The sequence below is a fragment of the Pezoporus flaviventris genome, unplaced genomic scaffold (assembly GCF_033815535.1).
Source record: "Pezoporus flaviventris isolate CSIRO_AGI_PZ_B2104156 unplaced genomic scaffold, CSIRO_AGI_Pfla_v1 ptg000001l, whole genome shotgun sequence".
Classification (NCBI taxonomy): Eukaryota; Metazoa; Chordata; class Aves; order Psittaciformes; family Psittacidae; genus Pezoporus; species Pezoporus flaviventris.
The window spans coordinates 15,669,816-15,696,639 of NW_026892549.1; the positions used below are offsets into that span (position 1 = coordinate 15,669,816).

At 40.9% G+C, this 26,824-nt stretch overlaps 3 protein-coding genes and 1 long non-coding RNA gene across 5 annotated transcripts; 1 reads left to right on the plus strand and 3 right to left on the minus strand.

The window, feature by feature from the left end:
- Nucleotides 1–2,823: 2,823 nt before the first annotated feature.
- LOC133279882 (uncharacterized) lies at nt 2,824–4,874 on the minus strand. 2 transcript variants are annotated; one of them, XR_009747069.1, is made up of 3 exons: nt 4,522–4,874; nt 3,291–3,439; nt 2,824–2,981 (listed from the first exon to the last, which is right to left on the minus strand). It is a non-coding gene; the product is annotated as an uncharacterized LOC133279882 (long non-coding RNA). The 2 variants fall into 2 exon arrangements; XR_009747119.1 differs by having other exon boundaries at nt 3,082–3,439.
- Nucleotides 4,875–9,275: 4,401 nt separating this feature from the next.
- RBM43 (RNA binding motif protein 43) lies at nt 9,276–14,692 on the minus strand. The gene is made up of 3 exons (XM_061445481.1): nt 12,404–14,692; nt 11,869–11,963; nt 9,276–11,787 (listed from the first exon to the last, which is right to left on the minus strand). Exons 1-3 carry the CDS (start codon nt 12,681–12,683, stop codon nt 11,053–11,055), a joined length of 1,110 nt encoding a protein of 369 aa, XP_061301465.1. The 5' UTR covers nt 12,684–14,692; the 3' UTR covers nt 9,276–11,052.
- Nucleotides 14,553–16,678, plus strand: LOC133273962 (uncharacterized). The gene is made up of 3 exons (XM_061462733.1): nt 14,553–14,851; nt 15,001–15,367; nt 16,485–16,678. The coding sequence occupies exons 1-3, from the start codon at nt 14,553–14,555 to the stop codon at nt 16,503–16,505; spliced, it is 687 nt and encodes a 228-aa protein (XP_061318717.1). The 3' UTR covers nt 16,506–16,678.
- Nucleotides 16,679–16,752: 74 nt separating this feature from the next.
- Nucleotides 16,753–24,901, minus strand: NMI (N-myc and STAT interactor). The gene is given in 9 exon segments (XM_061445548.1): nt 16,753–17,692; nt 18,563–18,669; nt 19,733–19,922; nt 20,040–20,146; nt 21,071–21,196; nt 21,199–21,229; nt 22,818–22,925; nt 24,345–24,503; nt 24,812–24,901. Coding segments are annotated over 9 exon segments (1,092 nt in total). The 5' UTR covers nt 24,887–24,901; the 3' UTR covers nt 16,753–17,503.
- Nucleotides 24,902–26,824: the final 1,923 nt, after the last annotated feature.

The window sequence follows — 26,824 nt, forward strand, 5'->3', positions numbered from 1 at the left end:
GGACCAGGAGAAGTCTGAATGTGAACATGCAAGTTCAGTATCCGGTGAATTTGTCCCCAGGTGTCCCTGCTCACACTCAGCCAGCTTTAACACCAGCATAACAGCATTTAATGGCTATCACAACATTGTCATGAACCACAATATAGGCTCTACTCCTTTTCTTAAAGCACCAACTTCAATTCTTGCATATACATGAGATTCTCAGCATCTGTTATTTTTTTCCAGTTTCCAATTATTTTAATGTTCAGGCTTTTTAGCCTGCTTTTCAGTTAAACAGCTGGAAATACGCCCTCTAAAGGCATAGAGTTTGACATGGAGGGCTTTAGGAACATAAACGTGGCATGGGGTCTCATGGCCCATGCTTCCCAAATGCTTGAGGCTGACAAAGTGTTAATATTTTCCTGGCCTTACCTTAGTGTGTTATTGTCAATTTTTATTCTGCTATTGAATATATGGCCTCAGGCAAGCATTTGCCCTCTTTGCCTCAAATTTTGAATCCATGAAATAACAAAGGAATTACAATAGTTTGACAGTTATGAAAACACATGACATTTATACTCATTTTACATAATGCTTACTTCTCAAAAAATGGATGCATTACCTCAGATTTCATGTTAATGTGCTGGACTATCATGGAAAACATCTCCAGAGGCAAACAGAAATAGTGTACAATTCATGGCAGGTGAAAACTTCACAGCATGAGGCTGTAGCAAACCCCTTGCATCTGAGGAAAACCAAATCATATTATACCAGGAGGCCAAATGAGCAAAAGAACGTTATCGCTTCATCTACTGAAAATTTCCTAAGCCTAAGGTGCCCCAAACACATTTATATGAATGATTTTAGACTAGATAGATGTCTTAATATTTAAGATGTCAGATGGAGTAATATGTAAGTAATTATGTTTTGCCTTTCATTCAGTCTTTGTCAGGGGTACAGACTGATGGCCCTGGAGATTGAAGGCTTCTGCCTAGATAGTGGAACTACCTGTTTTTAACACTATGAGTGCAAGCTTTCCCTGTCACACTTTCCCAAAGGGGGCAAAAAGCAGGACTGATCTATTCAGTGGTTGAATCCTGTCCGGAAGAAGAGAGTCCTTGCTTTGGTAGTCTATGGAAATAAATTAATGTATGGAGTATTTACAGCTCGTTTCCAGGGCAGCAGTGAACTGGCATTGGTACGGAGCACAGCTTCAGTGAGTCTTATGAGTGCTGCCCATACTATGACTAGCTAATGCAAAAACTGTCACCACTGTGTGCCCCTACCTTTGCAGATCTACCCTGAACAGGCAGTCTGGGGTTATATCTACCCTGGGACAGGCAGGGCAGCAAATCTGAGACTGTCCCAAACCTCCTCTCAGCAGCAGATTTGTCTGAACTGAAGGTTTTGGCTCCTGCAGTGTGAAGGCAGTGGGAAAGCAGAGGGTGGAAAACTACTTATAAATGGACCAAGACACAGTGGTGACAAAGATGATTTGCCATTGGGAGCAAGGGAGGTACTGGTGGAGGCAGCAAGTCCTGGCTCAACATGACCTGGCAGTGTGCACTTGCGGCTCAGAGAGCTGCGTCCTGGGCTGCATCTCCAGCACCATGACTTGTTAGTCAAAAGGGGTGATTCTGCCCCCTCTTCTCCAACCTTGTGAGACCCCCATTGTGATGCTGAATCCAGCTCTGGGGCACCCAGCATCAGAAAGATGTGGACCTCCTGGAGCACATCCAGAGAAGGCCACAGAGATGCCCCAAAGGCTGGAGTACCTCTCCTGTGAAGACAGGCTGAGAGAGCTGGGCTTGTTCAGCCTGGAGAAGAGAAGGCTCTGGAGAGACCTTAGAGCAGCTTCCAGTACGTAAAAGGGTCAACAAGAAAGCTGGAGAGGGGCTTTTGACAGGGGCCTGTAGGGATAGGACAAGGAAGAATGGCTTTGAACTGACAGAGGGGAGATTTAGATTAGATATTAGAAGTTCTTCATTATGAGGGTTGAGAAGTTCTTCATTATGGCACAGGTTGCCCAGAGAAACTGTGGCTGCCCCATCCCTGGCAGTGTTCAAGGCTGGGTTGGATGGACCTAGTGGAAGGTATTCCTGGAGACGAGGTGATCTTTAAAGTCCTTTCCAACCCAAACCATTCTGTGATTCTATTCTATGAAGTAAATCCACACCAGAGAAAAATGTAAGCATGAGAGTTTTCCTGCTTATCTGAACACAACTGAGCCCTGAGGATTCCCATAAGACTTTGCTTTCAGGAAGCCAGCCGCTTCCCTGGCAATCTCCACCCTCCTGGAAGGTGCACCCCATCATCGCACCGCATGGACTGGCAGAAGCCAGCAGCAAGCTTCTGGCCCATGAGACAGGGAGACCTTTTTCAAATCCATCTATGAGTTTTCCCAGTGTTTAATACAGGCCTGGATGGCTTTATGTGCTGCCCAGGGTGCCCACCAAAGCCAAAACAGGAATGAAGTCCTAATTTTTTTTGAGGTGATGGGATACTCAGGCTGACCTCAGCAGCAGTCTGGAGTCAGGAAGGAGAGACTTGCTCCTAATCTACCACTGTAACCATGCTCCAGCGACGCCTGTACTTACTGCCTATTCATACAACAGCACACATTTAAGTTTAAATTCAGTGCAGAACACAATTCACCAGCTAGCCATTAACAGTGCTACATATGGATGTTCAAATCAGGTTTACATAACCAATAGCAAGGCTACTACTATCTACTCACTGGAGCAACCATTAAGATGAACGAACATCACTATTTTATCTGTTCACTTTCAGCTGTTGCCAGCCTTGTATGGTTGTGAAGAGCCTGCAAAGGCCACTCAGCAGTAATACTTGACAATTCTGCTTTAATTTACCCAGCCTCCATCCTCCCTATTAAAGAATGCCAGTTATTTGCAAAGTCATTTGTGAGAATGTGAATATGCCACATGAAGGGAATGAAACCATTTCTCAAACTCCTGCTCCAGCCTTGCAAAAATTAATTAATCCTGTAAAAAAAGAAAAGTGTTTCATTGAACTGCACGATATGAAAATGCATTTCTTCCATAAAATCAGAAACACACTGCCCCATGCTTTCCCTGCCCATACCCTGGTTAGTTTGCCCTCTCCTGAAAGATCCCATTCCATATGTCACTATTACCTAATTGAATTAGCAACAGTTCACAGTAAGTAATAAAAAGGAAAAACTTCACAGTGTGATGAGCAGACTTTTACAAGTTGGCATCATAACGGTAGAAAAAAACCAGAAACCTCTAAGAAATACCATTAAGAATTATCAAAATATCTTTGGGTCTCACATGCCAGAGCTGCAGCTACAACCGCGCACATGCATCGCATTTTGCTGATCTTGAGGCTCATTAGTGTGAGCACAGCTGTTTTCTCCGGGAAACTGTCAGCCTCTTGATGTAATACTGACTTGGTGGGGGGAAGCTGCTTTAATTACCACCTGGAAATAAACAGCAAGTGTTTACAAGCGGCAATAGGCTCTCCCCTGGGGAAGAATACACAGCTTTCTTAACTCTTTAGTTCTGTGACCCTGGTATTTATTTACTTCTGTTTCTATTTGCACAAAGCCTGGGAGTGGCAATGGTTGTGGCTTAGGACTGGCCAATACAGAAGCAGCCTAAATGTCACTTGACATGAAGAGTTGATAACCTCGGGCTGAGGTACAACGCAAACCAAGTGCAGCTTCTGCATGCTCAGTTTTAATGTTCTAACTTGGTGGCACTCTCAGCATGCAGCATATTCATCCCTGAACAAAACAGGTCAGGAGCACAAGCACCTGATTGGAAAGATCTATATCAGATACCAGTGCAATTACAGGCTCCAAGCACCTGAAATGCAAAGGAAACCAAATCACACCTCACTTACAGTTGCACATCTGAGATATTTCTCCGAGAGCTGAAGGATACCTACCAGACACGTGAGGGTTTTGCTTTATCTCCAAGTACTGGGGAACTTGAAAGACTGCTAAGCAAGAGCATGTTAACCAGTCCATAATCATGGCAAACTCACCATATGGTAACTGGAAACATAAGGACACATCGACCTCAGTGATGCTGGATACACATTGCAAATCCTTTTGTGCCTTCCTCTGCATTCCCAACAGGACAACAAAGCTGGCAGTTAAGTAGAAGCAAAAGAGTCAACTAGAAATGCGTAGCAAGAATCCAGAACTATCTAAGATTTTTCATCTGCACAGTAAGGAAGGATGCGTGTGCTATCTGTGGAGACCACCACATACCACCTGTTCCAAAGCAGAATAAATTATCCTTCAGAGGAGGCTTGCTGTCCTCAACAACTAGATTGTTACTTCAGACAACTAATTTACTACAAGGCATCATAGTTCTGGTAAGTTAAATAGCATTCTCAAGAATGTCTTATATGATTAGGTATTCAATATGTGATTCCTATGGCAGCACTGCAAGTTTAGAGGCTCTTCAGGGTTACCCATATTAGAAAACTGAGAATATAACACCAAAAGCTAAAAACATAACACAGGCCCTAAACCAGCAAGACTTTAAATACCTTCTGAGGCCAATGACATTGCAGACTGAGTTTGCCATTGTGAATTTCTGATACCCAAACAGCTACAGCTCACAAAGAAAAGGGTTAGTGTGAAAGTTGGCCCTGTTTCTGCAGCAGCATCACTGCTACACACTCTAGAAAGCCAAATACACTGCTGGGGCAGTGTGTGTGCTTTAATAGGAATGCAAAGTGGTGTGGGAAGAAAGGGAGAGAGCCAAGCAGCTGGCTTCAATTAATCACCAGCTCTTGTGGAGGCTGAGAGGATGACTCTGGGGTTGTGAAGACAATACTTCATAGGCTGAGGAGAGAGACTGGGAGGAGGTGGGTGGTGTGGGTAGGCTGTAATGGTGTGGGGCAACCTCAGGGCATGTTTGTGAGGCACATTGGGGAGCAGCAGTGGGGGAGCAGGAGAATAGCTCTGCAAATAGCATCAAGCCAACAACTAGATAAATACAGCTATTGTGGTTTAGACTTCAGGAGAGTTTGGAGGGGGTGGGGGTTGATAACTGTAGTTATTATAAATGCTGTTATTTTGTGGGTTTTCTTTATTTTCCCATCTTCAAGTTCTCTTTTTTTTTCCTTTGTAGCTGATTCACCCTTGTTTGCTCTCAGGGGCTCTGCTAGCAGTGGGATAGCTGATGTAGCTGAACTCTTAACAATTCCACATGTGGGAGAAATACTCCAGCTGCTACTAAAAGCAGCATTTATGACTGTGCTTTTAAGTGTGGTTTTGGAAGCAAGGTAAAACCGTATCTGTCTAAGACTGTGCTTCCCATTCCTGTCCCTTTTGCAACCAAATGAGACCCCTACCTCAGAAAGAACATATTTTCTCTGTGTAAATAACACTGCACTTCCCTAAAGGCCTGTCTCTACCCTATGTAAATAAAATCACAGCCCCTCCAGGCCTGTCAGTGCTAGGCATTAATGAGCCTGCAAAATTGTTTCTCCTGTCATTTGATTTGGCAGTGCAGATGCTTAAGTCTCTCAATGTGTTACTCAGAAAGTTTGGAAAATGTAAAGTATGCCTGAGAGAAATGCCAAATCCCTTAACTCATGGGGGAAGCGTTCATATAACTTAGAGCAGAAAAAAAGCGTTCTCAGTGGTGTTTACTGTGTGCATTAAAACTTTCCAGTTGTTAAGAACTGGCTATATCTGTACAAAAGCTGTCTGCTAATACATAGAAGCACCCAGACAATAGTAAAAATGGTGAGTTTCTGCAAAGTCCCTGTGTGCAGGCCAGGCAGAGCACATCTATATGCAACACCAAGGCAAGATGTTGCTTTTATTATAAAACTAGTAAAAATTTGTCACAATCTATGCCAAAATGGAAGAGAAGATTTTCAAAAATCTTTGTTAAGGGTATCTTAACTGAAAATCAAACCCATGGCTGTATACCAGCACTGCCCACTGACTTCAGTCCCAGCCATGCCAAGAAGAGATGGGATGGATTATTTGTACATGTGGGAAGAGTTAAATTGCTCAGTGCAGTGGTGGCTGAGGGCTGGTGGTGTCCCTCCTCCAAGGCCTTTGCACTTGGAAGAGATCTGGAGACCGAGAACAGTACAGGTAAACTGGGATCCAGGTCCTCAACTCTGAGGGATGGGGCTTAGCTGGAAACATCTCCCCCAGCTAGCAAAACAGCTGGCTTGCACCTGCTTTTTCCTTCATCTAACTCCCTTCTGTCTCAGGATAGTGGTAACAGGGTGGTCATCCCCCACAGCTCGTGCGGACACCAAGGTGATCTGCCTGCATGGTGCCACATCGCGCTTGTCTGGTACAAGGCCCTACATGCTGAAGCAATGATGTTTGAGAAGGAGCTAACTACAGCAGTGCTCGGGCTGCTGGTCAATTTACTCGTCTGTGATTTCAGTGTGAAATTGGGAAGTACTCAATTTCCTTACCCGTTTTTGTATAAGCTTGAAAGAAAGTGATGCAAGTGTGAGCAATGAAAGGCTGGAAGGGATCTCTCCCAGATTCTGCTCCAGGCAAACAGACCTGAGTTCTGTTTCCACCAGCTAAGGGACAGAGCAGCACCTGCTTCTGGCATCTCATTCACCAGGTGCCGTTGGGCAGGACCCCAGCGGAGACTTTGGGATTTCAGCTCCAAAGCATCTGGCTCCCTCTTGTGCTTCCCGTGTTTATGGCAAGAGAGGTTGCACGGGGCGAAGTCCACGCCGTGGAACGCGCTGGCGGAGATGGCCCTTGCTCATCTCTTTGTGTCCAGTTGGAGAAGCGGATCACATCAGTAGCTGTTACTTAAGACCTGACCCGATAGGGACCATCTCCATATTCTGGTACCCTTGAGTGTGCAGGAAATACGAAGCTGTTCCAGGATCAAGCTAGGGACTAGGGTATGAAGAACCATAGGCATTACACACAGCCAGCTGCTTACATCTTGATCAGGGATGAGTTGTGACTGTCAACCATAGCTTCTGCCTTGGAGAAAATCCACCCTTCCTCTGCATGATTCAGTCCAAGTGACAGCACTGCCATCTGTACGTGCAACGCTCAGCATGCAATGTTCTTCCTCCTTCACAGTGTTAGGAATTTACAGAGTATGAAGTTATTTCATCTGTTTTTTCCAGTATTTTATACAGCTTTTTTTTGGTAAAGTACTCTGTGTAGCAGGTCCTGATCTATACTATTCCTTTTACAAAGGTGGTAGCAGTAACAAGAGGTGAAATCCACCTGAGAAATGGCTTTAATGCAGTGCTCCAGCAGCAGTGGCTGCCTGCATTAGAAGTAGTGCTTCTTCTTAACTGAGTTACTTTTACAAGGTTTCTTTAAAGGTCATTAATGGGTGTCAGGAGACAAAGGAAAGCTGTGTTAGCTGAAGCAGAAAAAGGACTTGCTTTCCAGCAGATGTTCTGCAATCCTCTGTAGCTAAGGAAAAAGTAACTACAACCAGATTAGGTGCTGTTGATTCTGTATGTCTGTGCAGTTTTGACTTATTTTTCCTTGTGTGTTTTTTGTTATTTTTTTGTTGAGTTTGTTTATTTGTTTAAATCATAATTAAAATGAATATTTTTGTTATTCTCTTAGCTAAGTTGTATGGGCAGCCTGCTGCAGAAATCAGGGAAGACTCCCATCCTCTAATGGTAGGTGACAAAGGTAATGTATCTACATGTGATATTACTATGCTCTTAGTTTAAAAGAGAAGGATGGAAAACGTCTTTTCATTAGGAACTGTAGCTGATTAAGGGGTAGAAGCCCAAAAGACAAAAACCGAGTTATTTTTAATTAAATTGGATAGAAGCCACATATCCCATAAACAGCCACCAGCTGTTTAAATGCAAGCTAAATGCAAGGGAAGAAGTCACCACAGAAATGTTGTGCAATGGAGAAGGAATTTCCCCAGTGCTCACTTGGCTCTGATCTACAGCTGCTCTTCTCTTGCACAAGATGTGCAACACAAGACGACTGTGTGTATTTGTTTACGGGAGGCCCCTGAGAGCCAAACCGGAGCTAAGTGAGCACCTCTGCTCCTCCGGATACACAGCCTGCTAAATTCATCTCCTCTCTCCTGGTGGGAGCACGTCCCCATTCGACCCCAGCTGGCTGCAGGTACTCTCACCCTCTGGTTGATGACCTCATCACCCTGATGGCTGATGACTATTGTCTGTTTTCATCTGAAGTTTATGCGTTTGAATCTCCAGTGTGTCCAGATGAAGATTTAAGCCTAAAAGTTGTCTTAAAGAATGAGTAATTTGCTAGTAATGCTGTTTGGTTTTGTGTTTTCTTTGTAAAATAAGACACATGGCTCCCAAAAGCAGCAAGTGCTACTTCCTTAAGAAAATGTCATGAGGACATTGCAATCTTTCAGATGTGACAGGTCTTTTGTAGTCTGCTTTTTTAACAGATGCACAGAGAAAGTTTCAATGCAACCCAAAGGTGGCAGAGGCAGTTCTGATGACAACAATTAAACCTGCAGGAAGGGATTTTTTTTCCTGATGGAACAACCTCCTTCCTGCAGGAATTGAATAATTTTTTACATTGCATAATTAGATGCACAGGTACAATGGAGAGTAAAGGTGGCTTTGTCCTCCCTGTGCTTTCTGTCGGTGATGGTGAAAGGACTCCAGTCAATCATTCCCCCTCCATCCACCTCCCCCATCCCCTCCGGTCAATCTCGGAGATTGCTTTTGCCTCCAAATTGTGTATTTCGCTGCTAAGGGATGTCAAATTTTCTCTCAAAGCCTCAGCTCTTCAGGTGACAGAAAATGGTGTTTACCCCACTAACCATAGCAGGGTGCTGCCAGGAACTGGGCTCAGGTTCTGCTGCTATTTGTAACCTTTTCAAATTATTCTTTATTTTTTACGCTGTGTCAGTAGGACTTGTATCTTAAGTCAAAATTAGGCTTTGTATTTTTACAACATGAACTGTTATGTAACCTCCTCCAGCGAAGGGCAGCAAGCATTGGAGCAGCAATAAGGACAAATACTTTGTTGAGGTCCCACGAGCAAATTCTCTCTTCAAATTAAAAGGCAAACTAGATGCTGAGAATACAATGGCTTAGATCTAGGAATAACATCTGATATGGTTTCCCGGGTATTTTCCAATATACACAAATACAAAATGCCTTTCCCAAGTGGAGTTTAATAGATACAGCAATGCTTTGTTTGCCATAAAAATTACCAGGACAATGAGAGCCGGCCAAGTCTCTTACCAGACCTACTACTGATTTGTTTTGTTGTATTTGGTTAATATTCATGGTAATGACAAAATCGGACTTTCATTTTTTTTTTTTTCTAAACATTTATTGTTTTCCATGGTATCTACATTGTGAAGGAAGGAACGAATACATGTTTTATTTATGATGTTATTCTGCTAAAATGCTGTTTATATTTTTACTGCAAATATTTGTTTATCCTGGTAGATCACAGCTTTTTTTTTCTGTTACAGAAAGCAGGTTCCTCTGTGGGCTTAAATCTTAGAGTAACTCAGTCACTGGCCATACATGCCACAGACTTTCTACCACCACTAGTGTAAAGACCCTGTCCTGCCTTGTCCTTGCATAGCTACAAGGAACCATCAAAGGTGACAAAGTTGGGGTGTTTGTGGCCGATATCATTGCAAATATGACATGGAAAAGTAGCCCCAGAAAGCCTGGAGCATGACAATAGCTACTACTTGCTAATTCACCCTGGATCCAGTCCCTATTTACTAGGCACTCCATAGAAATCAAAAACAAAAAAAAACCACAACAAAAAACCCCAAACCACCAATGCAAAGCTCTTTTTGTCTAAAGAAATTACATCCTCGGTATGAGACCAGAGACACCGGATAGGAGAGCACTTGGAAACAATGAGTCAATGCTGGCTGGTGGGTGCAAGGGAAAGACCCCAGCACTCAGCAGCCGGGCACTGCCAAGGACGCAGTGGCAAAGGGGTACTTGACAAATGGATCTGAAGAGGAGCTGTTGCAGCTAAACCAGGATTCAGCAACAAAATTGTATTCATCTGTGATGTTTTCATGATTTTAAGACACTAAGATTCTGACTGAAAATCGCTCAGTAAAAATGAGTTGCTTGCTAGGCAGTAAGATCTGAATGACACCTGTGCCCATGCTGCAAACTGTTATGTTGTCAAACTTGACTCAAAAAGTGATGCTCAGCCAGTAGTTATCAGTCAGGATTCAAACTAACACCAATGCCACTGTTTTACCAGTCCAGCTCTAAACATTTATAGTAGTGAATAGGAAGTACTAATGCTGTGAATCAGAAAAAGAGAACAGAAGCCTCAAGGGACACCTTATCACCGTGTTCCAGTAAAGAGTGGCTACAAAGAAGATGGAGATTCCCTTTCAACAAGGAGCCACATAGAAAAGATGAGGGGCAATAAGTACACAGTACTTCTGGGGGAGATTCTGGAAAAAAAAAACCATGTTATTGCTTTTATGAAAATAAACATACTTATTTTTTACTGTCAAGAACTTCCACTACCATCTTCTAAGGTCTTTTTCAAGACATGACAAGCCTGTATATTTAATAAGCATTTCATCCCCTCAAGCATCAAAGCTGTATCTTCTTCTTGCATCCCAATGACAAGAACTTGCTTTTGCAGATAAAGCCAACAGAAACAGGCCACTACTCCTGTTTTCAGTGGTCATCTCCCTATGCACAGAAACATGACTTCAGTGCAGTATTTTGTACCAGGTTGGCTTACCCAGCTTTGTCAGTCAGACTTCTTATGATAATGAGAACTCTTAAAAAAAATTGTCTTTTCTCATCCTGTGCTCTCTGATGACAAGAGAATGAAAGTGCATACGCCCAGAACACATCTAACAAAGGAAAAAGGAGCTGTATCTGGACAGAAGAGGCCTAACTTCTTCAGTCTCTTAAGCTCAGAAGAGATACAGAGATAATTTACTTCCTGTTCCAAACTTCATCAGGAGGAACAGGCTTGTTCACCCTCAGATGCAGACTGTCCAACCTGTGAGTGGGAGCAATGTGACAGATCTTTAGTGACACAGATGTGCACAGGTATAGTCTGTACAAGTACAGCATGTAAGCAACATAAACACTAGCTTTCTACCTGCTGCGAAACAGGCTCTGAATCTCATTCCTCGCTTTCTTCATAAACTCAAATACCTCAGAAGGATTTCCTATAACATCAATGTGAGTATCATAAAAGATGATCAAAACATGAGGGTAATGGGGTTTCACACTTTCACACGCCCTCCTATATCTCTGCTTTTCATCTCTGGTGTGTTCCTTGAAGTCAATCCTCTCCTTACGCAGAGTTTTATGGAGTTTTATAGACCAATTTTCAATTTTCTCTTTGACTTGTAATGCGTGTCCAGCATCAGACCTACTTCCAGTATTCTCGATATATAGTGTAGTTACATCACCATCAGTGATGTCAAAAATCACAGTGTCATCACTTACTATGAAAGTCCTGGGAAAAAAGGACTTCATGTAGCGATATATATCTGTGTCAAGAACAACCACCTGTTTTTCCGCACCATGAACAAAATTACTCATCTCCGTGGTAAGTCCATGCTGCTGTTGCCTCCTTCTTGGTCTCTGGTGGGACGTACCTTTTTCTCTTTTGTCCTTCTCTGAAATGGATTTTGCTTTTAATAAGAGAAAGTCTCTTAGCAATTTGATATCTGGAAATGACCCTTGAACAGAAATATGCCCATTGGATTGCAAAGGACCAAAGCTCAAATCTGTACTCTTTTTCATTTCTTGTATCAGATCTTCTAAAATGAATTGTTCTTTGAAAATAGACATATTGAGGACACATGTGACAGAGCTGAAGACCTAGAATTTTGAATTGGATAAGTTAAGTAACGGTTAAGATAGCAATGGAAGTACAACTAGATAAATTATGAAAGAGCTTACATTTTCAGAGAAGCGGGTTACTTCCAGCGGGTAGTATCTGGAGAACCTCTTGTCCTCTAGTCGATGTTCACCCTTTTTTAGAACACTCTCTACAACTGAAGAGAAAGCCAGATTCATGCAGTAGGATAATGCATTAATGCAGGTCTGATGGCAGAACATTTCATGGGTATTTTTCTCTTGATGCTTTCCCTCACAATGTTGCAAACGTACACATAGGTAATTCACTATTTTTGCCTAATACTTTATGATTAGCCAGTACTGTTCAGAGAGAGAGGCAGAAGCCTGTCTTCTTAGAACATTAATTGGCAGAGATTTATTCTCAAATGCCTAACTACAAAAATTCTGTTATGCATGGTATAAATTTATTCCTAAAAGCAAACATAACAAACACTTTGCAAGAAGCCTGTTTAGAGGAAAAAAAAAATAAAATCCTAGTACCAGCAAACAATTTAAAACAATTTCTTTTAGGATTAACATTCTAGGGCTAATTCTTTAGAGGGCATCTGTATTTTCTACAGTACATTCATCTAACTACCTTTTTGGTCTTCAAAAGTTACATATGCAACTCCTTTTTTGTCTGTGGGATATATTACGTCCTCCACATCTCCACCGTTGTTCTTTGACATTTGGAAATGAATTGTCAGTATGTCGGTCATGACATCATTGTGCAGAAGGCCATCTGGAACACCAGTGATGACAACTGTCCTTGCTGATTTAGCAGCTTGTCCTGTCGCCTGCACACAGGAGACACGGCACACCATAAATGCAAGGAGTCCCGGTGACCTCCCACAGAGGTTACCCAGATTCACACCCATTGCTGAAGGGACTCCCCTTCCCTTTGCATAAGCAACCTGTTCATTTACTGAGCAGTTTAGAAGACTGATGAATCAGATTTCAGTGGATACCAGCCTCCCTTAGGCACCTTTACAGTACAGCGCAGTACGAAGTAGCCTGACTCTTAATTGTAATTTACGCCTTCTCAGTATCTTCTTAAAGCAGTAAAAATTAGAACTAAATTTGCCAGTTTTTCAAATGAAAGGCCCAGTGTCACACTGACGACGTAGTTTCTTCTTGATTCTACTATTCAAAATCTGAAGAGAATGAAAAATTTTAACTGCACTTACTGTTCAGTAAAGATTGTCTTTTCAGAGGGGAAGGGTCAGATTCAGACTGTACTTGTTAAATTCATGAGAGCTGGGATCTAGGGTTGTGTTCTGACTCCTCTCTCTCCACTTATTAAATGGATAATTGTTAAATTGGAAGAACATAATCCCAGTCATCTGAGACTTGCAGTGCATAAAACAACTAGCACCACACATGATTTTCATCAGAGCCAAACCTCCTAATGCTGCAAACATGAAATCCATCCTAAATAGGATTTGCATTCATGTCTTGTTAAGAAAAGCATATTTTCTTTCCATTCTCATTACACAGACATAAACAGTAATACTTCACTGGGAATATCATGGCACAATTACTGTAAATAGTGGAACACTGAGTAAATTTTGTAACAGTTCATTGACTTTTTGGAAGAAAGAAAATAATTTAGTATATCTGCATGGCAGCATTCACAGGAATGAACTGTCAATAACTTCAAAGTGACTGCACTCATGGTCAGCCACTCCCGCTAAATTCTTTGGACTTCTCTTACAAAGCTTCTTCTAGACTCTGGGCTGCATAAAATATTAGAGCCAGCACAGCAATTACAAAGCCTGTAGAATGTAGAATGCGCTGCCAGGGGCGAATGCTCTATTGACATGCGTCAAAAGCCTTGTGGACCACCACCACAGTGTTTCTGAAGAGACAGACTCAATGAGACTGCGCAACCAGGGGAGCTTTTAATTCATAAAGACATGGGGCCTTTTTTTGTCACCATCAAACTTAAAGAGCCAGAAGCTTTAATTATATTAGGCAATTATTTTGGTGGTAATGTTCGTGTGAAAGCAAGTTTCTGCACTAATGAGACAACATGAAGAGAATATAAACAGGGTGCTCCCAAGATTGATGGAGCTATAGGCAGGATTTTCTCACGCTTCACACAGCCGATGCAGCCTAAGCATGAGCGGGAGCACTCAGCTGCCAGACAGCATCTTGCACCTTGCCAGCTGGTATTTTGGAGCAGCACTCATGCCTACTATTGGGGTTAGAAAAAAAAAAATCCACATGAACACACAGTTTGTTTGTGCTGAATCACTTCCAAGACAAGTCTGCATGCAGTGGCTGTTGCTAGATAGAGCTGCACAGCTGCGGGGGGTGCCTCAGGGACACAGGCAGGCGGGTAAGGGAGAGGAGCCCTGCAATGCTGGTCACTGGTGACCACAGTGCCTTGTGCATGGCCAGTTCTTCCCTGTGAGGGTAGTGAGGTGCTGGCAGAGGCTGCCCAGAGAAGCTGTGGCTGCCGCATCCCTGGCAGTGTTCAACGCCAGGTTGGACGGGGTTTTGAGAAACCTGGTCTAGTGGAAGATGTGCCTGCTCGTGGCACAGGGTTTGGAACTGGATGAGCTTTAAGGTCCTTTCCAACCCAAACCATTCCGTGATTCTATGACTTGCTATTTCTTGGCATATCTGCTACACGTATCAACACTGACAAGAGATAACATGAAGACTTACCTATAGACCTCATAGGTTCTCACTGTTATTAAAAAACATAAATAGTAATACTAATGACAGGGAAATCGGACCTGATGCTACCATTAAATAACTTGAGGGTCAGGGCACCAGGCCATGGCAGACAAGACATTTCTTCCTGTGCGGGAACTGAGCGAGGGACAGACAGGTTCACTCGTCTCCCCAGCGCTGCCATTACTTTAAACCCTCTGAGGCTTTTAACAAGCGAAGCAGAAGGCTGCTCTCTGCGCCCTGGCTGGCGGATCCAAGCCGTGCGGGGGGTGGCGGGGACTGGAGAGGACAGCGGGAAGGCCAGCGCTCTCCCCATCGCCCTTCTCCGAAGCCTCCCGGAGCGCGCCGGCCCTTCCTCCCGGAGGTACATTGCTCCCGCGGGCCCGGCCCCGGCCAGGACGATGACGTTACCCTAGAGGCCTGCCCGCGCCCTCTCCCGCCGCCAATCCCAGCACTTGCCATGGCTGTCCCTCCGCCGAGCTGGGGCTTCCGCTGATGTCCGGGCCGGCGGAGAGCGGCTGCCTCTGAGCACCGCCCGTTCCGGCGCCTCCCGGGCATCGGGCTCTCGACCTGCCCCGGCCGAGCCGAGAAATCGAAAGAGAAACTACGGGCCCCGAGTCCCGGAGCCCCGCTGCGGGAAGGCCTCCCCCGCGCCGCCTCCCGGCCGCCGCTGGAAAGCCCGTGCAGGAGCGGGGTCCTGATTCTCACCCTTGGCGGCTGGAAGCCCCGGTATCCAGCGACGCTTCCTCGCAAGGCAGCGCACCCTGACCGGCCTGCGTTATCTGCTCCTGCTGGTCCTTATCCCACTGCCTCCATGCTCCCTGCTGCGCTCCCACACAGAAGGCTCATACGCCAGGTGCCCCCTCACGGCGAGGCACGGGTAGGCACAGGCACACAGGCACGGCGACACAAAGCCCTCGTACACCTGGACCGGTACACCCACGGCGGCATCCGAACAGTCCCACACCAGGGCTGACCGGCTGACGCCAGCGACACGTAGGTCTGCCTCATGGTGGAAGCTGCAGCTGTGAAAATATCAAGGGTTTGTATGTAATACGGGTATAAAAAAGTCACAGTTCTTCAAACTTCCAGTCAAAGGTTAATTAACTCCAAGTAGGTAGAAGAAAGGATATCGCCATTTCTAGAAAATCACCTAAATTCTGTACTCTCGTTTCTCATAATTAAAACCAGCCTTTTTGTGGCACCACCACTGCTTTGAAATTTAAACAGTATAACCAATTTATCAGAGAGAAAAACAACACGTTTACAAAGCCTGATTGTCTTAAAATGTTACTTGATTTTATGTACTTAAAACGTGTAGCTTCTCACTACTCCCCCATAATGTGATACCTTATAAGAATTTTAAACTTCTTCCCTTTTTAAGGATTTATTACTCAACATTTATCAGTGAGGTACAGTTAAAATGCATGACATTTTTTACTTTCATCAGTTTCCTCTCTTTTCTTTTTAAGTCATCTGAACTTACCAACATTTTTAAGGCTGTGTCATGCAAAAGTATGCAATCTCCGCAAATACTTCAGTACTACTACCATTTTTATTGTTATTTCATAAATGTCAGATATCAATCCCTGATTTTGCATGCACTAAACAGTAAGAGGTGCTACAGCCACATGTATCTCACCCAACACTAAACTCAGAATCGGCTGTGGTACTAGCAGCCTTGGATTTTCCCATACGCAATGTATTTATTGCCTACTAATAATTTCTCTAGAATAATGATACCTAAGGTGTGTTTGTAGTGCTCTTTCTGCACTACTTCGGCACTGTGCTTTTCCTGCACACTAAAATGTCAAATACTTTGAAAATAAGATATTTTCAATGTTAGACCCAGGGTACTTTGAAGTTAACATTATTGTTGCCAAACCGTTTCAGCTGCCAAGGGTAGCAAATAAAAACAGCAACAGCATTAAAAGAAAAACATTCCTCTTTGGAAAAGAAATCTTCCTCTGACTTTGCACTTTCATTTTATTTCAAAGATCTTTCAGAATGAGAACTGAAAGAAAGAATTGGAAACGAAAGGAGGGGCTTTATACACTCAAAAATTAATTTGCCCTAAACTCTGTGTGCTTTTTTCCATCTGATCTCCCTCGACACCCGCCCGCGCCAGTGGCCTGGCCAGCTGCCCACACCAAAACACATACCGCAGACGGAGTGTTCACTGCTTCCACATCATTTTTGCAAAGCAATCTGGTTTTGATAAAGAATCATCTCAATTTTTAACTCTAAAGTAAGCAAAGCCATGAATAAAAATAAGGAAAGATTTAATTGCTGAAACAAATGTTAAAAACAAACAATAAACCAGGCTATTAACATACAGAAGCTCAGCACAATTTGCATCAGATACTAGGAGAAGTAACAGTGTTTCAGCAGCTAAAAGCAATTACTGCTACAGCATTTCTTATAAGGTGCAATTTCTTGAGTGAATCTGTGGTTATTTTACACTCTCCATTTCCCTTTTTCTAGTTTAATTCTATCACTCATTTGGCAATGGAGATTTTATGTAACTACAAGGTAACTGTTTTCAGGTATTTCAGTTATGGTGGCACACAGCAATCTAAGCAGGACTGGAGTCCTGTTAGAGCTACTATCTGAAGCTATGGCACTTCAGAAAAGCAGTTCTGTGAACAAGCGTTTGATTGGGATTGCATATGGCTTTTATAACAAAAATGTAAGATTAAATAGATTTATCCCACTTTGGAGTATGGGAACTATCTAAAATTTGCAAGATACAAAACCTGCAAATTTACAGCACAAGTTTCAAGTGCTGTAAAGGCTTTTTCTGTGACTTTGATAAGGAAACTCTAGAACACAAAGCAGTTGAGTTTTACTGAATTTCTATGCTGAGTCTGTGCTGTTACACAAATCAGGTAGTTCCTTTTTTTTCAAGTATACATATCAGAACTTTAAAGCACAATGTCTGCATAACTTCCTATGCCTCTGATGAAACAAAACAACAGAACTTTCTGAGATCAATTACATCTTCCTATATGGCATTCTAAGTATCCTCTTCAAAACAAACCCATGTTGCTCCTTTTGATGCATATTTGATTTTCTCTATTTCCCCACCATTATTACTAGGCTTTTGAAAATGGATTTTAATCATGTCCTGCACACTTTCCTCATCATCTTCCATCTCTTTAATTCCTTCCAACAGAATGGTCTTCTTAGAAATCCCACAATAGAGCTATTGAGGAAAGAAAAACATGTATTACACATCAGCTATTGCACATACATCGAAAGGAGCTGAGAGATACTGGAAATAAACATATCTGTGGTCAGGTATGGCTAGGATTATTTATTACATTTTAAGACTTTGAACAGCGGGTTATATTTCTGTCACTTAAAAGAGCAGGAGGACTCTTTGGTACACGGCTGAGTTCAACAGGCAATGCACCTGTCTCCTTAACTGGTGTGTCCTACACTCCTTAGTGCATGCACACATTGGATTTAAAGATCTCTAGATTTGAAGATTACTCTAGACAGCATTGCTCCATAAAAATCCATGCCAATACATGATACACACCTGCAAAGAATTCTGTTGCATCTCCTAAACGTGCACACCCTAGTCAATACTTTAATTATAAAGGCCTGGTTACATACAAAATACTGACTTGATTACAATGAATGAATGAATAAATGAAAGAAAAATGAATGAGCAAATGCTTTCTAGAATAACAAGGGTGTCTGCTGAGACTTTCATCAAGGCATTCTTACTAGGGATGAACATGACAGTGCTTTGTGACTGGAAAAACATTGTTGTGTCTACTATTAACCTACTTCACAAACAATTCAGTATCTGCCTCCTGTCTAGCACAGACATTATGGTAAGTAATACAATTTGATTGAGGAAAGACATGCACATCCTTTTAAAATTATAGCTTTCACACTGCAAAACATAAGATTATAACCAGAGCATCATATTGCAGACTCAGACTTGCTACTAAGTTTCACAAATTGCATGACACAAAAGCTTCTGCAGTCCTCAGAACTGAAAATTCTGCTTATATCTTGCATTTCCCATGCATCTGTTCTATTTAGGACTCGATTCTTTTACCTGAAAGTTCTCCAATTTTACATTGGTGTCTGGGGAAACAGGAAGCCTATACGACGTTCCATTTACAACAAAAGGATATTCAGTACATCTCACAAAGCTGTTAGCTGCTGTAATGAAGAATCAGAAAAAGAGAAACAAGAGTAATATAATCTAAAATGCATTTTATAAGAGTATCAACAGACTAATCTTTCTTATGTGGATTTAGAAACTAATATATCATAGCACACTTGCAGATTCTTCATATGCATTTTGCAGAAAGTTTACATGGCATTTCCAAAAAAGCAAAATCATTAAATACCCACAAAATCTAAAGCAGCTGTTCTAAATGGATGTGGCTCCACTAATCTTCAAAGAATTTAATATAGTTGGGCAATCTGAATGCCTGTGTAACTTCATTGTCATGAAACAAGCTAAAATCAAACACATTTTCATCGTTTTCTTTTTTGCAATGTGCTTAGCAATGCAAGGAAAAAAGAGGGGTTTGACAAAGTTAAGAAAGAAATAAAGCTCACAAACTATGTATCAGGTCATAAAATCTTGGAATCAACTAGGTTGAAAAAGACCTTTAAGATTACCAAGTGCAACCTTTACCCCAAGACTGCCAAGTCCACTACTTAACCATGTCACTAAGGGCCCCATCTATATGGGTTTCTGAACACTTCCAGGGAGGGTGATTGCACCACTTCCCTGGGAAGCCTTTCCGTGAAGAAATTTTTCCTAATATCCAGCCTTCCCTTGCACAGCTTGAGGCCATTACCTCTTGCCCTATCACTCATTACTTAGGAGATCAGCCACCTCCTCACACCGTCCTCCTTTCAGGTAGTTGTAGAGAGCGATAAAGTCCCCACTGAACCTTTTCTTCTCCAGACTAAACAACCCCAGTCCTCTCAGCCATTCCTCTTAAGACTTGTGCTGCAGACCCTTCACCAGCTTAGTCGTTCTTCTCTGGCCCTGCTCCAGCACCTCAATGTCTTTCTTAAGTGATAAAACACTGCTTTTACAGATGTGTGAGTGAACCCACATGTTTTTCCTGATCTGCTTAACTCTCCATGGGAAGAATTTGCTACATTCAGTGGTTAAGTTAACACAGCATATAATACAGAATAGAATGCAATGCAGAATGGACAGTATGGCCTCTACATCTGGCCAACAACATATTACGTACTATACCTCCAGGTCTGAGGAACATAATAACAGCTGTTCTAGACTGCTTGTCATAGTTCACGTTTTCAACTTTTCCTCCTCCCTGTTCAGATTTGTAGAAATTCAGTTCTAATTTGTCTCTCATCCAGTCTTCAGGAATGGATAGTTCAGGTACTTCTGAAACATTAAACTTCTTTCCAGAAATAGTGACATGGAGCTAAAAGAATATTTTTTTTTGTGCACTTTGTGACTGAAAACATCTGAACCCAGAAACATAAAGCTTTTTAACTACTGCAAATTCCTATCTTTATAGTTTCATATTTCAGTCGATTACCTTAAATTTGATTCCCATTTCAAGTGTAAAAGGCATCACTCTCATATCTGCTGTTTTATTGTCCAGGTTCACAGTATGTTTACCGATTTCTATCAGTCTCTGGGCAACTAAAGAAAATCACAAGTTTTCAGATATTTAAAGCCTTGTTTAATCATGATAAACCCAAGACTATTCCCCCATGTCTTAAGCAAAATCTCTTTTTGCATCAATAACAGAGGAATCCCAATATCCATGTATTCAGAATTATCTATTTCTGTTAAATCTCACTGGTTATAGGCGCCAGGTAAAATATTATACTATCTTTAGAGTGGTATAGAACAGTAAAATCTTTATGCTGTCAAAAGATGCTCTCACTATAACAAATATTAATACTAGACTTCTTGTATTTCATTTAAAATATCCTTGAACAAAAACCACATTGCTACGAGGTACAGAGAATGGTGATTAGAAATGTTAGAGTTTAGTTGTAAGAAAAGAATTGGACCCTAGCTTTTGTATCCGGAATATATTTGCATGCATAACTGAATTACCCACCACTAAAACAGGCCCAGGCAGAGTGCCTGCAGGCTGCCCAAACAAGCATCTCAGCAGGAAGCAGGCAAGTTACAGACTGCACAATCCCTCTGATGTCTCAGATCTACCCATCATCTGCTGTGTTCACTTAACCAACATAACTGCCGTCAGAATAAGGTACTGCCCAGAGTAAAGAAAAAAAGCAAATTCTGCTGTGAGAACATTCTGAATCATTCTTGACAATACTCTCTGAGGTAGAAACACATTCCCAATTTTAAACACGAAGTATTGTTTGTATTAGCTAAGAGCAGAAATCTGGTAACACAACAAAAACATGCAGAGTACTTGCAAGAATTTTTTTCTACTGATTGGTATCATAATAGTGAATGGGTTTCTGTGTATTCTTTCTTTGCCTGTTGTTGATTTTATTTTTTTTTCCAAATGTTTATGTAAATATTTTCCCTTTAGCAACAAAATACATCAGAAACATTAATTTTGTATTTAAATATGCATCACACCTTCTTTGTCTTCAAAAGTAAGCAGCACCTGGTTTTCATCCAGTCTGAATGGGATTTTTGTAGTTACACAAAAAACACAGTGAGTATTCATGTCTTGATAATTATCCTTCGTGTCTTCCATGTGAGCTTCATTTTCATTTCTGCTACCTCTTTATTAATCTATGAAGATGCAAAAAAACCCCAATTTCTGTAATTTACTGCAGAGCAGAAAAATGACTGGTAGTCTTCCCTTGAAATGCTACACATACTTCATTTTTAAAGTTTAACAGTCAAGCAGATTGAAGTAATGGCTGATAAAACAGATATTACTTGTCTAAGTAAACTGACTAGTTGTACTTCTCTGTTCTTGAGGTTTTTGTCAATTAGGTGGGATTTCTTTTTTTCCTTTGATTAACTTTGAGCTTAAAACTGGCCTTACAGAATACAAACTCAATTGAAGTCCACAAAGATTTCCAGCTGCAGAAGTAGAATATTTTTGGTATCTGAAATTTGCAAAATGCAAGTATCAGAGTCACTCATGTTGCCATTTATTTTTGCCTAATTGCATCACTGCTCTGTAGAAATGGGAACTGCTAATACAGAGCCTTGCATGTTTCCATCTTAGTAAAACAGATAAGAATATCCAAGTATTTCATAACTAGGATAGATTAAAACTGTTCAGGAAAATATTGTTTAGGAAAGGCTGCTTTGATAGGCTTGAGGGAGTTTCAGATAACTCTTTTTTTCCCCTTTACATAACTATTTCAAAACAAAACTCTGTATAGAAGAAACATACTGTTTGTGTCAAGATAAAATACCCAGAGCAACTAAAGTATTCCTGCCACCTATCTTCAAAACTAGCATCTTAAGCCTGGAAAAAGAGACACACTTCCTAAAGATAATTCTAACACTGAGTGTGGGCCCCTGTTCACACTGAATCTCCGTGTAGAGGAGCCTTGCCCTGTCCAATGACTGCATAGGAAATTTAGGAGGCTGGTCTTAACTGACTAAACTTAGAAATGCAATTCAGAAAGCTAAAGCTGTTATTGTAATGTTGCTATCATCAAACAAGGTAACGCTTGCCTGGAGTTTCAATCTCTGTATGAACAAAAAATGATCACAGTTTTCATTTTACAGGAAGTTCTACAAAATATTTGGGTTTGTTCCAATTCGAAATTAAAACAGGTTTTTAAAAGATGAAATTTCCACAAGAGAAGTTTCAATTTCTGAACACTTTGGAATCTGCAGCAGTTTCATCAAAAGACACTTTGGATCCTGAATTTATATCTATTTAGTATCACTAATATCTATCTGGCTGCAAATTGAATTATTTCTCATGTGAAGTAACACGAGAGAGACTGTAACTGAGTCAAGTTCAATATAGGCTAAAATTAGTTCTACATTTGCCATATAATGGACTTAACTCCCTTTCTTCCATCCTCTTGGCCAAGAAATATAACTTGAGAGTACCTGAAAATTGCTGATGTTATGTGTATTTTCTATTCCAGTGTCTTCCATTGAATAATTTTCTGCTTGTCTTCATTCCTCTCATATTTTCAGTATCCCACATACTCGTATTTGTTTCCATATCCTTAGCCTGCTTCACATTATCTTGCCAGGTGAAATAAGAAGATAAAACTTCAAACTATACTGTATACTGAAATCGGTAGAGGTTCAAATGACAAACAACTGGTCCCAACGGTCTAGAACTGACAAAATAAAAATGTGCCCTTCCAAAAGACAAATTATGAGGTATTTCAAACTTTACCTGACTATACTGTGAAAGCATTAAACTACATTCTGCAAGGTCTTCTTCGAGCTTTTCAATTTCTCTCTTCAGCTCAGCGTTTTCTTGGTTTAGTACATAAAGTTCTCTCTGAATCCCAGAAAGTAGTAACGCAAAATTAAACACACAAAAGACAAAACTATATTTAAACAAAATCTGTAGACATTAAAAACTGTTTTAACTTTTCGTTATTCTACATGACAGCCATGCACAATACATTTTTGGCATAGCTTTATTATCTGCAAGGTAAATTTGCTCACCAAGGAACAGTTTCAGTCAAAGCAAATTACCGTAAGAGGGTTTTTGAAAGGAGGCATTTGTGTTTCCAAGCACATATAGTGTACGATAAATTGCACAGTGCTTTCCATAGTTATGTCAGTTCCTTATATGTGCAAGGTCAGAGCCTGTGTCAACACACAAACATTTTTTTTCTTGTACCACCTGAAATCTGAGGAAGCGTTACACCCTTTTCTGAAAAGTTTAGCTGGTGAGGACAGTTTCTGACACACTGCTACTATCCCTTCTTTATACTTCTTCAGTGAGAAAGGGAATACCTCTTCTACCTCATCTGCTACATACTTCCTCCACACCAGTCAGTCCTAAATGAGCATAAAGCCCATATAACTAAATCTGCTATTTCGTAGACAGGGAACACAACAGAATGAGAAGGAAACACAGCAGATGTAGTCAGCTCCATCCATCCACGATCAGAAGATGGCTCCTTTAAATTAAATAACCACTTGAAACAGTTAGACCAGTTTCCTTCAGCTGAAGATGGAGTAAAACAAAAACCAGATGGTGATAAGGACTTCTCCTGGGTTTGAAATCCAAACATTTATGACTGGAGAAACAAAACCAACTTTCAGAAAATCTCATGTCAATCTGAATATTCTTAACCTGTTAATTATATTATAATAACTTGTAATGTTGAAGCCATAATTTTTCATCAGTGATTTACAGTGCAAAGCAAGCTTCACTGAAACCACTTCTTTGACAGCCCATGGAAACTCACCCTATTACTGTACCGAAGACTGTACATGGCACATTGAGGCAATGAACCAATCAATTATTTCTAGAACCAATGAGTCTTGAAGAGCCCTCTTCAAACAGGTTCTGGCTCTTGCCCAGCTCACTGTCACTTAAGAAATGTTAATCCCCTGGGCACTGTGACTTCTGGGAGTTGACAAAGACGTGGAATCAACCCATTCAATTTTACCTGCATCACACAAAACTGAAACTCATCTTTGAAGACTGATTTTGTCAGTCTTCATCTTCTATACAAAATAGGTCTCAGTTTTGCCTTACCTCTTCCGACCTTGCCATAAGACTTATTTTATCTCATTGGTTCTTCATTGGCCACCGAAAAACTATATGTAGAACATTCTAGTCAATTTGCAAACCAGTAAAGCAGTTTAAACTGAAAAGGAAGTGTTACTCCTATTTTCTCTAATCAACACCTCCTTCATAACTCCCCAAATATAAACAGCTATGAGTAAGCCTTCTCCATACCTCATGGGTGTCCCTAGACATAATAGATTCTTTATGCTGTTTCTCTTGTAAATTCTTTAATTTTATCAGTCCATCCTCTGCTTTAACATACACTTCCATTGCACTTGATTTACAGAGAAGGAGGTCAGCTTTTGCTTTTTCAGCTTCTTCAACTCTTTTCTGAATAGTAAAAAGAAAAAGATTTTTAATCTTTTCTTTTTTTCTACAGGAACAAACAAAACCTTAAGTAAGCCCCTTATATATTATATATATTTTTATATAACACTTTGGATAAATTTTTTCTTAGACTTACAAGTGTAGCTACCAGTGAGATCAACACAAGCATGTCCCATTGAAGAATAGAGCACAAGTTAGACAAACATGTCATAATCAGGGGAAACTTGATTTGGTTTTAGAAGGATGAACTAAGGGACTTCCAAGTATCTTTCCGCTAATTTCTACAATTCTCTGTGCTTTATAGAACTTGCCTTCCATATCTTCAGTTCTTCTTCAAGTCTTTTCATCTCATCTTTTGATGAGTCAAAAGGGTCAGTGGGTACCATAGTCGGGAGAAAAAAGAAAAGGCTCAAACTGGTTTTCCCCTCCATTAGGCAATAATGGAAACACACAAAAAAAATTCAAATGAGTGCTCAAAATAAAAATAAAAATAAAAACCTCTGCTGTTGGATGAAGCATTTTGCCAAGGTAGTTTCCAATGTATGTCCATTAATAAAAGTCCAAGGTATTTTGCCCGTGTTCCTATTTGCTGTTTTTCTCCCATTATGCAGATGAGATATGTGGTGAGTCAAACATTTAGAGGGACTGATTATATTTTGTAATTAAATCTTCCCATAATCTGCATGCCACGGAATAGCATATACCACATCATTTTTAAAAAAATGCATTCAGACACTTAGATCAAATCACTGAACTATTTTAATGGCTGGATAGGACAAAAATCTAAGAAAATAAATCCTGGTGAGTAATCATTATTTGCTAAGTACCTAACTGAAAATATTCATGAGCTAATATTTTGATAAATAATACAAGCAAGTTGTCTCTATGCTCTTCCACAAGGAACTAAGCCCCTCAGACCCACAAATGTCTATCCATATGCTTTCTCAGCAGTTCCTCTAAGAGAACATACAAAAAACAGACAGGCCTAATGAGAAAAAAAATTTCAAAACGGGATGCTTCCAAGCTCAGGGAGATTGGACAATAAAAGGTAACACCAAGCAGAAGGAAGGTGATAAAAGAAGCATTTCAAATTTAAGTACTTCAGGGCAGAAGTTCACAAGCACAGGAAAACTACAACTGGATAAAGACCAAAAAGAAAAATCTCTTCTGTTCTGTTTTGTTTCTATGGCTGCAATATTCTGCAGAAAAGAAAAAAATCCAAAGAGACCTGTTGAAACAATTCCTCCCTTTCACTTAAGATTACATAAAACTTGAATGTGAACCATGAAATTTAGGCATGGAAAAGGTCTAAATTAGATAATCTTGTCAATTCTCTTGGTAATGCTTGGTATTTCCTAAACACAATAAAATATAAAGTAATTTTTTCCACTACTTTGTCCAATTTCAAATGCCTATTAAGCAACAGGGGAATCCCCATCTGTGTATAACTTAATTCCTTGAGCAAAGGAATTTTTTTTTTTCCCAGTTTTAAGTGCAGGAAAGTAGAAGGATGTACATCTGGAAGCTGATGAGTAAGGATGCCTAGTTTTTACTGAAAAATGGTCTAAGACAACAGTTTTCAGCCCTAAAGAAAGGGGAGGGGGAGGAATAACAAAGACAATGCAAGAAATCCAAGAGAAAGGTCCACTGAAATTACTTGCCACACTGTGGGAACTGAATTAAGTGAGGCCTCAGGAAAAAGGAAATTCCCCTAAGAAGCAGAGGCAGATGAGCAAGGTAGGACAGGAAAATTCTACCAGAATCTCCAATGCAGGCACTTTGAAACTGGACCCTCCATATGGACACAGGAGGTAGAATAAGAAATGTCTGAAGTGGAAGGTGAGACAAGCAGAAGCACTGTCCTAGTGGTGCTAGTACAAACCTTCATTCAAAGATACTATTGTCAAATACAGGGTTTTTTTTTCCAGGCAACACATCAGGAAATACTTACAAAGCCATTATCTTTTAAAGATAGTGGGAGACTTGTAAAATCCATTGAAACCTGAGGGAACAGGAAAAAAACCTACATCATAGCGTATATTGGCTTTTTCTTATTCCCACCCCCCACCCCCAGCATAATGGAATACCAGAAAGGGATAACCAGGAGCTGTGTTGAGCTAAAAGAATTTTTAAATGTTATATTTGTATCATTTTATAGGCAAAAGTCATATATGTTGGCTATGTGAAGGCTCCTCCCTTAAGTAGCATAAAAGGCAGAGATGCGAGGAATTCTGCATTGCACAACTTATTTCTTCTGTGCTGAAACACGTATGTATCTTTATAGAATCATAAAATCACAGAATGGTTTTGGTTGGAAGGAACCT

What these genes read in the sequence shown, in the direction of transcription:
- RBM43 (XM_061445481.1), bottom strand. Translation starts at nt 12,683, where the DNA reads ATGGGTGTGAATCTGGGTAACCTCTGTGGGAGGTCACCGGGACTCCTT. An exon ending in AACTTTTGAAGACCAAAAAG is followed by an intron (nt 11,964 to 12,403) that starts GTAGTTAGATGA and finishes CTTTCTCTTCAG; the next exon opens with TTGTAGAGAGTGTTCTAAAA. An exon ending in TAACCCGCTTCTCTGAAAAT is followed by an intron (nt 11,788 to 11,868) that starts GTAAGCTCTTTC and finishes TCAAAATTCTAG; the next exon opens with GTCTTCAGCTCTGTCACATG.
- LOC133273962 (XM_061462733.1), top strand. Translation starts at nt 14,553, where the DNA reads ATGCTACCATTAAATAACTTGAGGGTCAGGGCACCAGGCCATGGCAGA. An exon ending in GCCGGCCCTTCCTCCCGGAG is followed by an intron (nt 14,852 to 15,000) that starts GTACATTGCTCC and finishes GGGCCGGCGGAG; the next exon opens with AGCGGCTGCCTCTGAGCACC. An exon ending in CCCCTCACGGCGAGGCACGG is followed by an intron (nt 15,368 to 16,484) that starts GTAGGCACAGGC and finishes TTTATTTCAAAG; the next exon opens with ATCTTTCAGAATGAGAACTG.